This window comes from Thunnus thynnus, chromosome 10 (genome assembly GCF_963924715.1).
Source record: "Thunnus thynnus chromosome 10, fThuThy2.1, whole genome shotgun sequence".
Taxonomy (NCBI): domain Eukaryota; kingdom Metazoa; phylum Chordata; class Actinopteri; order Scombriformes; family Scombridae; genus Thunnus; species Thunnus thynnus.
Genome location: NC_089526.1, coordinates 4732739 through 4746161, shown reverse-complemented (window position 1 = coordinate 4746161; position 13423 = coordinate 4732739). Strand labels below are relative to the sequence as shown.

Genomic DNA, 13423 nt, shown 5'->3' with positions numbered 1-13423 from the left:
AACCTAAACTGGGGCAGTAATCACTCTCGTTATAATAACACAGACTGAAACCACATCAACTGTGTTCACATACATACAGCAAACTAACAAGGCTAACAAATTAGCTTAGCGCCTAGCAAGGCTAGTTTCCGAACATGCTAATTACTAAACAAATAATGAACACACTTAGCATAACCTAGACAATGCCATGTCATGAAATACAGAGTTATCATGCTACATGCACCTTATAGCTTACGATATTGCAACTTACATCGTCAGTGACTTCTGCACCGGGAAAGCCGGCAAAACGAAGAAAGGAAGTGTAAACAAGAATCGTAATTTCAAAATAAAAGTCTCTAAATGTACAGAATTCCCAACAGTCGTGTTTGGTTTATATTACCGTATGCTTGCACATAATAAGTAGAGAATGTACACTTCTTGTCGTTACTTCTTCAGCATGTTATTTGAATCTGTTACGCACAAATGTCATTCATTGGGAAACAGTGTTTATTTGTTGAGCGTGGAGCGTGAGCGTGAGCGTGGAGCGCTCCACGCCACTTCCGGTGGCCACACCGGAAATACTAAATAGGGTACAGTCCGTTATGTAAACACTCGCTTTTTCGGTGTCAAGTGATGTTAAAGGGCAGGGTCCGGAGAGGATTACGAAACCGCGCACACAACTTCACTCATGGTGTAAAATGCTTCATTCCATAACAGCAAACTGTTAACTACTAGAAATATCATAGAGTTAGTGTGGAGAACAGTAACACTAATCACTGTGTACCAGATAACATCTGTGGTGATTTAGAACACAATTTACCTAAACTTATGTCCGTAAACACAATGTCTCACATGCTGGGAACTCCGTCCACCTACCCCCAACAACTACAGTATTAAATCACATAAAACAACTGGTAAATGTGTCTGAAAAGAAAATTAGTGGTTAAAGAAACAAGAAAAAGAAAAAGTTTAAGGAGAGAGAGAAACAGTTTACACCTGGCATTGATGCGTCTTGAGTCTGGACCTGTTTGATATTGTTCCATGTTGACCAGTCTACATTTTAGTGTGAAGAAATCATGCGTGTTTGGGGGAAAATCATAGGATTTTGTTTTGCCTCTTTACTGCCACCTGCTGTCAAAAGTGTCAATAGTTCTGTCAAAAAGTGCAGTAATTATTAAGAGGAAACAGCTTCTATTAAACAATAATTTGCTGCATTATAAAGTGACTTTATCAATAAATGTGATACATGTCCTGATCACATTTATGGATTATGCTGGTCAAGGCAGCAATATTTCTCTGAGCAGTTATGAATATATTTAGAAAACAGGATCCAATGACTCCCTGAACGTAAGGAAAACAGGGAAGAGAATAAATAGTAGAAGCTGGTGAGTGTTGGAAACGCATTAGATGGTTTTGGACTTTTTACAGGCAATGTTGGACGTAAGAAAGAATGAAAATTAGATGAGAGTTAAGGGAATGAATAGAGAGAACCACTTCCTGAAGGAGTCTGAGTCTATGTAACCCTCTGGTAACTTGGGAACACTCTCTTTATTATATGGTTCCCCCGGATTGCCCCTATCATCCTGTAGATGATAAAAAGGTAAACACACACTTTACCTTTATATTTCAACATGACCACATCCGCAGCTTCTGTCTCTGTCTCATTCTCTCACTTACACTCTCCTCCATTCACCAGCAGGAAGCAGGATTTGGTGTCAGGGAGGCAACTTCAGGTTTAACTTTGGGTTTTCAGTCCTTAAACGCTGTTTTAGTTTTTCACTTTTTACCGGGTCCATCACCATGGTAACTGACGCTGAACAGCTCAAATGTTCCGGAGCAGGTTAACTTCAGAGGATCGGATCACAACCGGTCAACACTCTGACCACTGACCAATCAGATGACTGGAAAAAAGAGTCATCATTCCTACAAGATCTCGACATGGACAAAAGTCCTGAGTTTACAATAAAGTGACGAGTAAAAAAGAGCAAATATATATATCTATATATCTCTATAGGTCAGTGGAAACATTTTATTGCTCTAGACTTTCTATTTCCACTCTGGTTTTAAAACAGAGCTTCTAACAAACAGAGAGATCGTTTGCGACACTATTCACATTATGATGATTTTAGCTGCATTTTAATAGTATAAAGTTTCTTTTATCCCCGGAGTGACAGTTGACAGTGTGGATGATTTTACACTCTGATTCATCACTGCAGCTCAGAATAACATGAGACAACTGTGTGATGATAACTGGAAATAAAAACGAAATATTGTCTTTTATCAGAACAACAACCTGATCTAGTGTTAATTGGCTCCTATGATCATAAATGCAACATTTCATTCAGATAGACTCGTCAGTTATTAACTACTTTTCCACTCTTTACTCTCTCTTTACTGACTCTGATGACGTCGCTCGTGATTAAAAACCCCGCCTCTTTCACATGAACGCGCTCGCAGCTGGAGAACCCAGAGTTGACTGAGCAGCTTGATAACCGGCTTCGTAGTTCTGGTTTTCTGGACGGTCAATGTTAAGTTCAGTGGAGCCAGGTAACGAAAAGATATCCTGGGTATGTTGAACTTGTTTCGTAGTACAGGCCTCCGGTCAATTCCTGGATTTTAATGAAGTGTTGGATTATTTGTACAGAAAAGTGGGGCAAAACTCTCGGGTAAGACAAATTTAATTTTACTTTTTCCAATGGTTGATGTTTTCATGTCTCAATCTAACGATTAGCATTAATATTGAGAAATTTGGTTTATTAATGAAACTGCAGTGCATTATCGCTATTCTTTCCCTCACGTAAAACGTTTGTGTTTACTGTATGCGTTGCTAGAGGTATGTGTAGAATTAATATTAGTCGTGTTTGGTTTATATTACCGTATGCTTGCACATAATAAGTAGAGAATGTACACTTCTTGTCGTTACTTCTTCAGCATGTTATTTGAATCTGTTACGCACAAATGTCATTCATTGGGAAACAGTGTTTATTTGTTGAGCGTGGAGCGTGAGCGTGAGCGTGGAGCGCTCCACGCCACTTCCGGTGGCCACACCGGAAATACTAAATAGGGTACAGTCCGTTATGTAAACACTCGCTTTTTCGGTGTCAAGTGATGTTAAAGGGCAGGGTCCGGAGAGGATTACGAAACCGCGCACACAACTTCACTCATGGTGTAAAATGCTTCATTCCATAACAGCAAACTGTTAACTACTAGAAATATCATAGAGTTAGTGTGGAGAACAGTAACACTAATCACTGTGTACCAGATAACATCTGTGGTGATTTAGAACACAATTTACCTAAACTTATGTCCGTAAACACAATGTCTCACATGCTGGGAACTCCGTCCACCTACCCCCAACAACTACAGTATTAAATCACATAAAACAACTGGTAAATGTGTCTGAAAAGAAAATTAGTGGTTAAAGAAACAAGAAAAAGAAAAAGTTTAAGGAGAGAGAGAAACAGTTTACACCTGGCATTGATGCGTCTTGAGTCTGGACCTGTTTGATATTGTTCCATGTTGACCAGTCTACATTTTAGTGTGAAGAAATCATGCGTGTTTGGGGGAAAATCATAGGATTTTGTTTTGCCTCTTTACTGCCACCTGCTGTCAAAAGTGTCAATAGTTCTGTCAAAAAGTGCAGTAATTATTAAGAGGAAACAGCTTCTATTAAACAATAATTTGCTGCATTATAAAGTGACTTTATCAATAAATGTGATACATGTCCTGATCACATTTATGGATTATGCTGGTCAAGGCAGCAATATTTCTCTGAGCAGTTATGAATATATTTAGAAAACAGGATCCAATGACTCCCTGAACGTAAGGAAAACAGGGAAGAGAATAAATAGTAGAAGCTGGTGAGTGTTGGAAACGCATTAGATGGTTTTGGACTTTTTACAGGCAATGTTGGACGTAAGAAAGAATGAAAATTAGATGAGAGTTAAGGGAATGAATAGAGAGAACCACTTCCTGAAGGAGTCTGAGTCTATGTAACCCTCTGGTAACTTGGGAACACTCTCTTTATTATATGGTTCCCCCGGATTGCCCCTATCATCCTGTAGATGATAAAAAGGTAAACACACACTTTACCTTTATATTTCAACATGACCACATCCGCAGCTTCTGTCTCTGTCTCATTCTCTCACTTACACTCTCCTCCATTCACCAGCAGGAAGCAGGATTTGGTGTCAGGGAGGCAACTTCAGGTTTAACTTTGGGTTTTCAGTCCTTAAACGCTGTTTTAGTTTTTCACTTTTTACCGGGTCCATCACCATGGTAACTGACGCTGAACAGCTCAAATGTTCCGGAGCAGGTTAACTTCAGAGGATCGGATCACAACCGGTCAACACTCTGACCACTGACCAATCAGATGACTGGAAAAAAGAGTCATCATTCCTACAAGATCTCGACATGGACAAAAGTCCTGAGTTTACAATAAAGTGACGAGTAAAAAAGAGCAAATATATATATCTATATATCTCTATAGGTCAGTGGAAACATTTTATTGCTCTAGACTTTCTATTTCCACTCTGGTTTTAAAACAGAGCTTCTAACAAACAGAGAGATCGTTTGCGACACTATTCACATTATGATGATTTTAGCTGCATTTTAATAGTATAAAGTTTCTTTTATCCCCGGAGTGACAGTTGACAGTGTGGATGATTTTACACTCTGATTCATCACTGCAGCTCAGAATAACATGAGACAACTGTGTGATGATAACTGGAAATAAAAACGAAATATTGTCTTTTATCAGAACAACAACCTGATCTAGTGTTAATTGGCTCCTATGATCATAAATGCAACATTTCATTCAGATAGACTCGTCAGTTATTAACTACTTTTCCACTCTTTACTCTCTCTTTACTGACTCTGATGACGTCGCTCGTGATTAAAAACCCCGCCTCTTTCACATGAACGCGCTCGCAGCTGGAGAACCCAGAGTTGACTGAGCAGCTTGATAACCGGCTTCGTAGTTCTGGTTTTCTGGACGGTCAATGTTAAGTTCAGTGGAGCCAGGTAACGAAAAGATATCCTGGGTATGTTGAACTTGTTTCGTAGTACAGGCCTCCGGTCAATTCCTGGATTTTAATGAAGTGTTGGATTATTTGTACAGAAAAGTGGGGCAAAACTCTCGGGTAAGACAAATTTAATTTTACTTTTTCCAATGGTTGATGTTTTCATGTCTCAATCTAACGATTAGCATTAATATTGAGAAATTTGGTTTATTAATGAAACTGCAGTGCATTATCGCTATTCTTTCCCTCACGTAAAACGTTTGTGTTTACTGTATGCGTTGCTAGAGGTATGTGTAGAATTAATATTAGTCGTGTTTGGTTTATATTACCGTATGCTTGCACATAATAAGTAGAGAATGTACACTTCTTGTCGTTACTTCTTCAGCATGTTATTTGAATCTGTTACGCACAAATGTCATTGATTGGGAAACAGTGTTTATTTGTTGAGCGTGGAGCGTGAGCGTGAGCGTGGAGCGCTCCACGCCACTTCCGGTGGCCACACCGGAAATACTAAATAGGGTACAGTCCGTTATGTAAACACTCGCTTTTTCGGTGTCAAGTGATGTTAAAGGGCAGGGTCCGGAGAGGATTACGAAACCGCGCACACAACTTCACTCATGGTGTAAAATGCTTCATTCCATAACAGCAAACTGTTAACTACTAGAAATATCATAGAGTTAGTGTGGAGAACAGTAACACTAATCACTGTGTACCAGATAACATCTGTGGTGATTTAGAACACAATTTACCTAAACTTATGTCCGTAAACACAATGTCTCACATGCTGGGAACTCCGTCCACCTACCCCCAACAACTACAGTATTAAATCACATAAAACAACTGGTAAATGTGTCTGAAAAGAAAATTAGTGATTAAAGAAACAAGAAAAAGAAAAAGTTTAAGGAGAAAGAGAGACAGTTTACACCTGGCATTGATGCGTCTTGAGTGACTGCTTGTGATCAGATCTCACTTCTCCGCTCTATATGCAAATAAACACGTACATAATTTCTGTTTGCAAAGACCAAATGAGTTGTTGTTTTTTTGCGTCTGAACATATATATATCGTCCAGCCTGCAGAGAATGTCGCCACACACACACACACACACACACACACACACTCTTTAAGTGTAAGAGACATAAAAATATGAGACAAGTTTAGACTTAAGTAGGATTTACTTTATATTTAGTGAGAAATACTGTTCAGGTGTTCAATAAATGTCCACCCTGATGTGCTGAGGCTGGTAAATGGGATGTCAGGCTACACTGAGGAGAGCTTAGAGGTGTTGCTGTATACTCACCATGCAGTCACAGCATCTTGACCATTCGTGATTTCATCAGGTGGGGAACAATGATGTAGTTTGATTTGGTTTGTTGTAAGATTTCATGTTACGTTGTGTTTGAATATGTGTTGCTATAATTCAGCAGATCATGCTGTAAATTATGTTGGTGGTTTGGTGTTTGAGCACCTGCCCCTCTAAAGGTCTCTGTACAGCCCTGTTCATACACAATATAATCAATAGTTGTCCAGGCCCTACTTACCACTGTGGTACACAAAGGTAAGACTCAGGGAGCACTAGCAAGGAAGCTAAAACAATAATCAACAATCAACAATAATCAGAACCTGATTGATAGGAAGGGATGGGCAAGTGAACAGACAAGGGCTGCGTTCAAGATCAGTTTGGGGGAAGTGTTTCCTAGTGCTCCCTACCACACGAAGAACCCTGAAATATTAACTGCACCTTCAGATATTGTAATCAACTTAACCTGCAGCATCTTGTAGCACAGTTACATTACTGCACACAGACACCTGAGAAAGGCTTTAAAAACATGTTACTTGAACTGAATTCATAGAAGAACAAACTGTAGACTGACTGAGATCTGACTAAAAGTCCTTTGCTCAGTCATGTATAATAAGGAAGATGAACATGAGCACATGTTGTGATGCATGAATGAAACCTGACTTATCTTTTCACAAGTGTGATGACTGAACTTTGACCTCATGTGTTGATGACTCCTCTCCTCTGTCTCCTCTCACAGGGAGAAGATGATCTGCAGGATCCTTCTGCTCATCAGCCTGACCTCCTGTGTCTGTGGTTAGTTTAAACCTTCAGTTTGACATAAAGATGAACAACAGAATAAACCTTCAGCCTCACAAACATATTTTATGACTTCCATTTTAAAATATGTCAGTGAAAACATTAGAACTATTAAAGCTGGTAGATGACAGTTGGGAAGATCCTCTATCTTCAGTTATTGATTAGATTGTATTAATTATTGGCATCATGCATTACCTTTTTATACTCTTGTATCTTTAAACACTTAGCTGTATTTCTAAATATATATAGGTGGAGTTTAAGGGCTCAAATGTTAAAGTTCTTAGTTTGTCTGGTCCTCACTTTCCCTCTCTGTCTCCTCAACAGGAACATTTGTATTGAACGTCACAGAGACCTCCTACCAGGCAGAGGAGAACCACAACATCACACTGGAATGGATGTTTACAACCAAAACTGACAATTCCTCCACCGTACTTATAATTAATTGTCAACTGTTAACTGATGTTAAACCCTTGGTCCTGTATCATCTATATGAGGGTGTTGAGGACTCAGAGTTTCAGGATGGACAGTTTGCAGGACGAGTTCAGTGTGACAAAGACGCCCTCAGAGAAGGACGAATCAGACTTCATGTGTCCAGACTCAGGACTGATGACTCAGGTCTGTATCAGTGTGAAGTGAAAACAGATTATGGTTGGAACAGAGGAAAAGGCCGGCTCAATGTCACTGGTAAGATGATTCAGTAAAACTCAGCAGAACTATGAAATATGTTCCAACTTAATGTGTTGTGGTTATTTAGTTTTCTTTAGTGAAATGTTGTTTCTTCACATGAATGACACAGATGTGTTTGGTGTCTTTACAGCAGCGAGGGATTGGCCTGAACCTGAGACACCAAACACAGCGAGTCGGGAAAGGATCGGCCTCTACTGTGTACTGGGACTGACAGCAGCAGCTATATCTGTACTGGCTGTTTATTCATTCACTCTCTGCCTGTTAAACAAGATTTATACTCGGTCCAGTGGTGGATTTCAGAAAACTTGCAGCTCAGCAGATGGATCAGAGGAAAGAGTTTGATTCACTTTTATACCAAAGACACAGAACATACAAGTTTCCCATTGGCTAGCAGGTAACCATAGCAACAACCTTGATGCTTCACACACATAAATTACAAACTGTAAAAACTAATAATGATTGAAACACATCCTGCCTTTATTTTCTCCAGTAAGTGGCCATGGTATCAGAGCCATAATGAACCACTGATATACAACAATAACAGACTTGATGGAGGAAACAACATTCTTGATCTTTACCTTGTTTATCATTTTGATATCAGGACTCCTCGTTAAACTTTGTTAGATCTGAAATGTGCACTTTGTTCACTTTATTGAAATTATGCTGAGAAGCATGTCTACCTCATAAACCACCTCATCTGTATGATATATTTTCAAATGAAATATAGCATTAACATTTATATCTTGTCTATCGTGTGCTTGAAGGTTGTAATGAAGTATTCAGGTTAAGACCCTTCAGAACTGCTTGTTCTCATGTGTTATGAACACTGGTGTTAAACTAGTGCCACACAGGAAGTGATGCGTTTGTTTATAATGACCACAACAATCTTTAATTCATGTTTGTTGATCGTCTAACGTCATGAAAACTGTAAAACTGTGAGTTCTGACCTTCTTTCCAGAATTTATATCTTTAACTTCTCAACATTGATCTTTGTTGTTTTATTGTAATGTGTAATTGAAACTGAGATTCACTGTTGCTGTTTTTAATCCTGTCTGTTACAGTGAGCTCTTATTTACTGTCTGTTATTGATTATCAGTCTTTCACATGTATGTTTGAGAGAAAACCTTTGAACTGGAAACACTGGTATTAAGGATAAAGACCAGCAGAGGGAGCTCTTCACTGGAAGTCAGCTCATCTTGTTTAGAGATCCTCACCTGGCTGCAGGTTACAGTTGTGTGCTCATTTACACCTTTAGGCTCATTGAAACATAACAGATGTATCACAGAAATCTGCTGCTGTTATGTGTTTTGTCTGTGATATTTGCTTAGAATAACAGAAACCAGCAATTTCTCTGTTTAATATCTCAAACTACAACACTGGTGAAAGTGCTTTGTGGATGGACTGAAAATGACTTCAAATGTGTTCCAAGCTGTAAATGAATAGTGTCAGGCAAAGCAGTTTACTCCTTGTATCACAGATTAAATACTTTTGAATCACAGTGTAGAAGTTAATAGTCCAAATTCACCCATTCATCAATCTCACAATATCTTCCGTTTTTTTATTTGTAAACAAATTATATCAGACTTTGTGCACACTAAGTGTCATCCATAAAACATCACTGGTGTTGAATTGTAAAATATAACCATTATAGATTTTTTTTTTAGTGTTTACAGTGGAAAAGTAAGTTTCTTGTTCACAAATCTGCTTGGATACTGACCTGCACAGACACATTGAAAAAAGAGGATCCAAAACATAAAAAACAAACAAGAAATGAATGTCTTTATGTTAGATTACTATATAAAGAAATTGTAGACACATCCTTTTTTATCAGAAATGCAAGTTTTATATGTGTACAATCATTGACAGTATATAATAAAGTCATTGCAGACAGGAGGTGTTAATTTTGTTTTTAACACAATACTGCCACCTACTGGACTTTTTTGAAAGGTTTTTTTTTAAAGAGATGAATTAGAAATACTGTATGTTGTCAACTGTTTCATTTCAGACATTTCAGGTAAAATCCCTGTTCACATGTCATTTCAAAAGCTTTTTTGAATAAAATGACATTGTGTGATTCAACAAAAGAGTGAAATAAATGCAAGAAATCAGTGCTGTAATTCCCTGTAATGCAAGGGTGGAATATAAAAAACATCTATAACTTTACTGTCTATGTTAATACTTTGACAGGGGAGTGTGTGCAGGCAGGCAGCCGACTGTGGGAGGGTGAAGAGGGAGCTGAGAGACAGATGATGGAGGAGAGTTGGTGGTAGGAGCAGCCATGGGGGACAGTCCTCTGTGGCTGGGGAGGGAGAGAGCCTCCATGTGAGGTTCAGGAGGTGACTGGGGACCTTGCTGTTTGGGTCCTGGCTGTTGCTGCAGGATCTTGCTGTTTTCAGCCAGCAACTGCTCTCTGTCCACCCTGACCAGAGCTCTACAACACACAGTCAGAGCAATAGAAAGGACTGTGTACATGCAAGTAGAGACTAGAGACATAATTAATGTGTTATATCAGTTTGGGAAAAGTATTTGTGGTGGACCTGTTTGATATTGTTCCATGTTGACCAGTCTACATTTTAGTGTGAAGAAATCATGTGTGTTTGGGGGGAAATCATAGGATTTTGTTTTGCCTCTTTACTGCCACCTGCTGTCAAAAAGTGCAGTAAGTATAAAGTGAAAACAGCTCCTATTAAACAAATATTTGCTGCATTATAAAGTGACTTTATTAATAAATGTGATACATGTCCTGATCACATTTATGGATTATGCTGGTCAAGGCAGCAATATTTCTCTGAGCAGTTATAAATATATTTAGAAAACAGGATCCAATGACTCCCTGAACGTAAGGAAAACAGGGAAGAGAATAAATAGTAGAAGCTGGTGAGTGTTGGAAACACATTAGATGGTTTGGACTTTTTACAGGCAATGTTGGACGTAAGAAAAAATGAAAATTAGATGAATGTTAAGGGAATGAATAGAGAGAACCACTTCCTGAAGGAGTCTGAGTCTATGTAACCCTCTGGTAACTTGGGAACACTCTCTTTATTATATGGTCCCCCCGGATTGCCCCTATCATCCTGTAGATGATAAAAAGGTAAACACACACTTTACCTTTATATTTCAACATGACCACATCCGCAGCTTCTGTCTCTGTCTCATTCTCTCACTTACACTCTCCTCCATTCACCAGCTTAGAAAGACACAAAAAAAACATACAAACACACAAAATTAATAAAAGTCACTGTCTATTTAGAGTCTAAACTCAGAGAGAACAATTTAATTGCATAATACCAGGTAAGGCTTAATTTGAGAGTAATAACTGACTATCTTGCAATATAATATAATATGGAGTGATCCATTTTTGTGTGTAAATATACAATTTGTTAAATAAAAAATATGATGTACAGAGCTCGCAGCATGACTTAACAGGTATAGTCTAGACCAGGGGTTTTCAAAGTCTGAGACTCTGGGCCTCCCCTCAGACAAATCTTGGAAAAAGGGCTCCCCTGAAACTATCTGGGGCCCTCCTGAGGAGGCCCACCTCCCACTGTGAAAACGTCTGGACAGAGTTCTTTCTTGCAACACCATTATTTTGATATTGTAACTCTTAATCTCTCCATTTTAATTTCAGATTACACTGCCTTTTTCCTTTTCAGTATCTGTAATCTGATTCCCATTGCACTGCATTTCCATTTTATCATCCTTGGCACAAAAAAACACCCCATAGTTGGAAGTGCTCACAGCCCAGTAACACGAATCTCCACTTCTGCCACTAGATGGCAGCATGTAGACACGAACAATCTAAATACATCTGCTCTCATGTTCTTATGAAATCATTGCCTTCAAACAGGCAACTCTGTGTTTTGACTGTACAATGCCCTCCAGTGTTTGGCACTTGGGCTAAAAATGAGCCAAAGGGTTGCATGAGCAAAACAACACATGCAATGAGCAATAATGAGCTCATTATAAATCTATAATGTTGTTAAAAATATTGATAATTTACAAAGTGGTACTGGTTAACTTCTTCTGGTTCTTTTCAATAAAATTGTGTCAACTTGTCATGAGAATAATAAAGACAGATGTCTGTTTATGTAATTATCAATTAAGAGAATTGTGCAAACTTGACAGAAGTACAGTATGTGTTCTCCGACTTTGGTTGCAGATTAGTTTGCTTACGCCCATGACCAAACCCTAAAACATACAAAACGAAAAAATGCCATTCATGTCTTTCATGTTTGACAAATGCTGTGGCATTACAGAAACGCTACCTGACTGCATTCTGCTCCTACGTATCCTTCTCTCTGCACAGCAGGGATACACGTAACAAAAACCGACACAGGTGTGTTCATCCAACACAAAAGTCATTCCTTTTCGTTTCGTAACAATAGCTTTAATCCACATAATCTGATATGAGTGTGAACTGAAAAACATCTGAGTTCTCACACTGCTGGTGTTGCACATAGTGTAATATAAACACTTAATGGCTCAGTTTTTGCAAGTCTGCACATTCCTTTTCTATCTCCTGATGTGATCTATTGCACCTGCAGCCTTTATATGTGAATGATGGGTATATATAAAGGGTTATATAATGAGTGATATATATATATAAAGGGTTAGTTTACTCAAGTCACAAAAAGACATAGCAATGGGTTTCAAATTACAGCAACAGGAAAACCTGAAATAAGTGGAGAAACATAACAAATACAAATGCCAAGTGGTCGAAAATGATATGAATCATACGCTGTGGGCTTCACATATACTGTCACCGCGTAGAAAGTTTCAGTTTTACCCACTAAGGTTATGACTCATCTGTGTCTAAGATTTCCATCTCAATACCAACGTAATTTATAAGAAAATCTCAAAAGCGATGGTGCCTGCCGCAGAGGCTGCCCCAGTTACCCTGGATGATCCTCAGACCTCACACTGGACAGTTTTTGTTGGAACTACTTCTGCTGGAAAAGATATCCCACATGAGAACTGTTTACAGTCAGGTTTGGGGATTATCAACATTGCAAGATTTCCCTGCTGGTATCAATAAAGTTCTTATTATTACCACAAACATGTGTCTTTAAAGACATTTTCAGAACATGCAAATACCTGAAAATCTCAGCATGTAAAACTAAAAATATCTGAATTTCCTGACACCAGTGTGCAGAAGGGAAAAAATGTGTTTTTGGTGTGTCTGATTTGCGTAAACTGACCTTTTAAACTCTTGATTTCCTCTTAAATTTCCTCTTAAATTTTGTGAAACTGTGTGACAACATAAGCCACTGCTTGATGTGACACTTCATGTGCATCATTTCACATTGTTTTTTCTCCGATGCAGCTTTACTTCTTCTTATTCTTGAATCTATGCAAACTTTGAAACCTTGACTACGATTTAAAACAAAGTCCTGTAGGTTTGAACAACGTTTGGTCATGCAACACGTGTTTGGAAAAAATGCACTGACCCACCTGTGAGTCACCGTCTCTGAGTTTAAGAGGTTGAATTGTGTCAGAAAGTAATATATTGTGAGGTAAAGAAATAAATGTTTTGAGCATTATTGTAAGTAAAGTCCATAAAATCGACATTGTTTTATAGAAGTGGTGTAATCAAAGTGATATTGTGATGAAATATGTTGTTCCCCTTCAAGCTCAGCTTTC

The 13423-nt window shown here is 38.5% G+C and overlaps 1 protein-coding gene across 4 annotated transcripts in view; it reads left to right on the top strand.

The window, feature by feature from the left end:
* Nucleotides 1-9835, top strand: part of LOC137190848 (programmed cell death 1 ligand 1-like) — a 68497-nt gene extending 58662 nt beyond the window's left edge. Inside the window, exons 1-4 of one of the 4 annotated variants that reach the window (XM_067600534.1) lie at nt 3947-5021; nt 7038-7093; nt 7421-7780; nt 7914-9835. In XM_067600534.1, coding sequence (XP_067456635.1) covers nt 7045-7093; nt 7421-7780; nt 7914-8125 — 621 coding nt within the window. In that variant the 5' untranslated portion in view covers nt 3947-5021; nt 7038-7044 and the 3' untranslated portion in view covers nt 8126-9835. Of the gene's footprint in view, nt 1-3946; nt 5121-7037; nt 7094-7420; nt 7781-7913 lie in introns of those variants that run through there. The other 3 variants (XM_067600532.1, XM_067600531.1, XR_010930306.1) reach the window with 3 other exon arrangements.
* Nucleotides 9836-13423: the final 3588 nt, after the last annotated feature.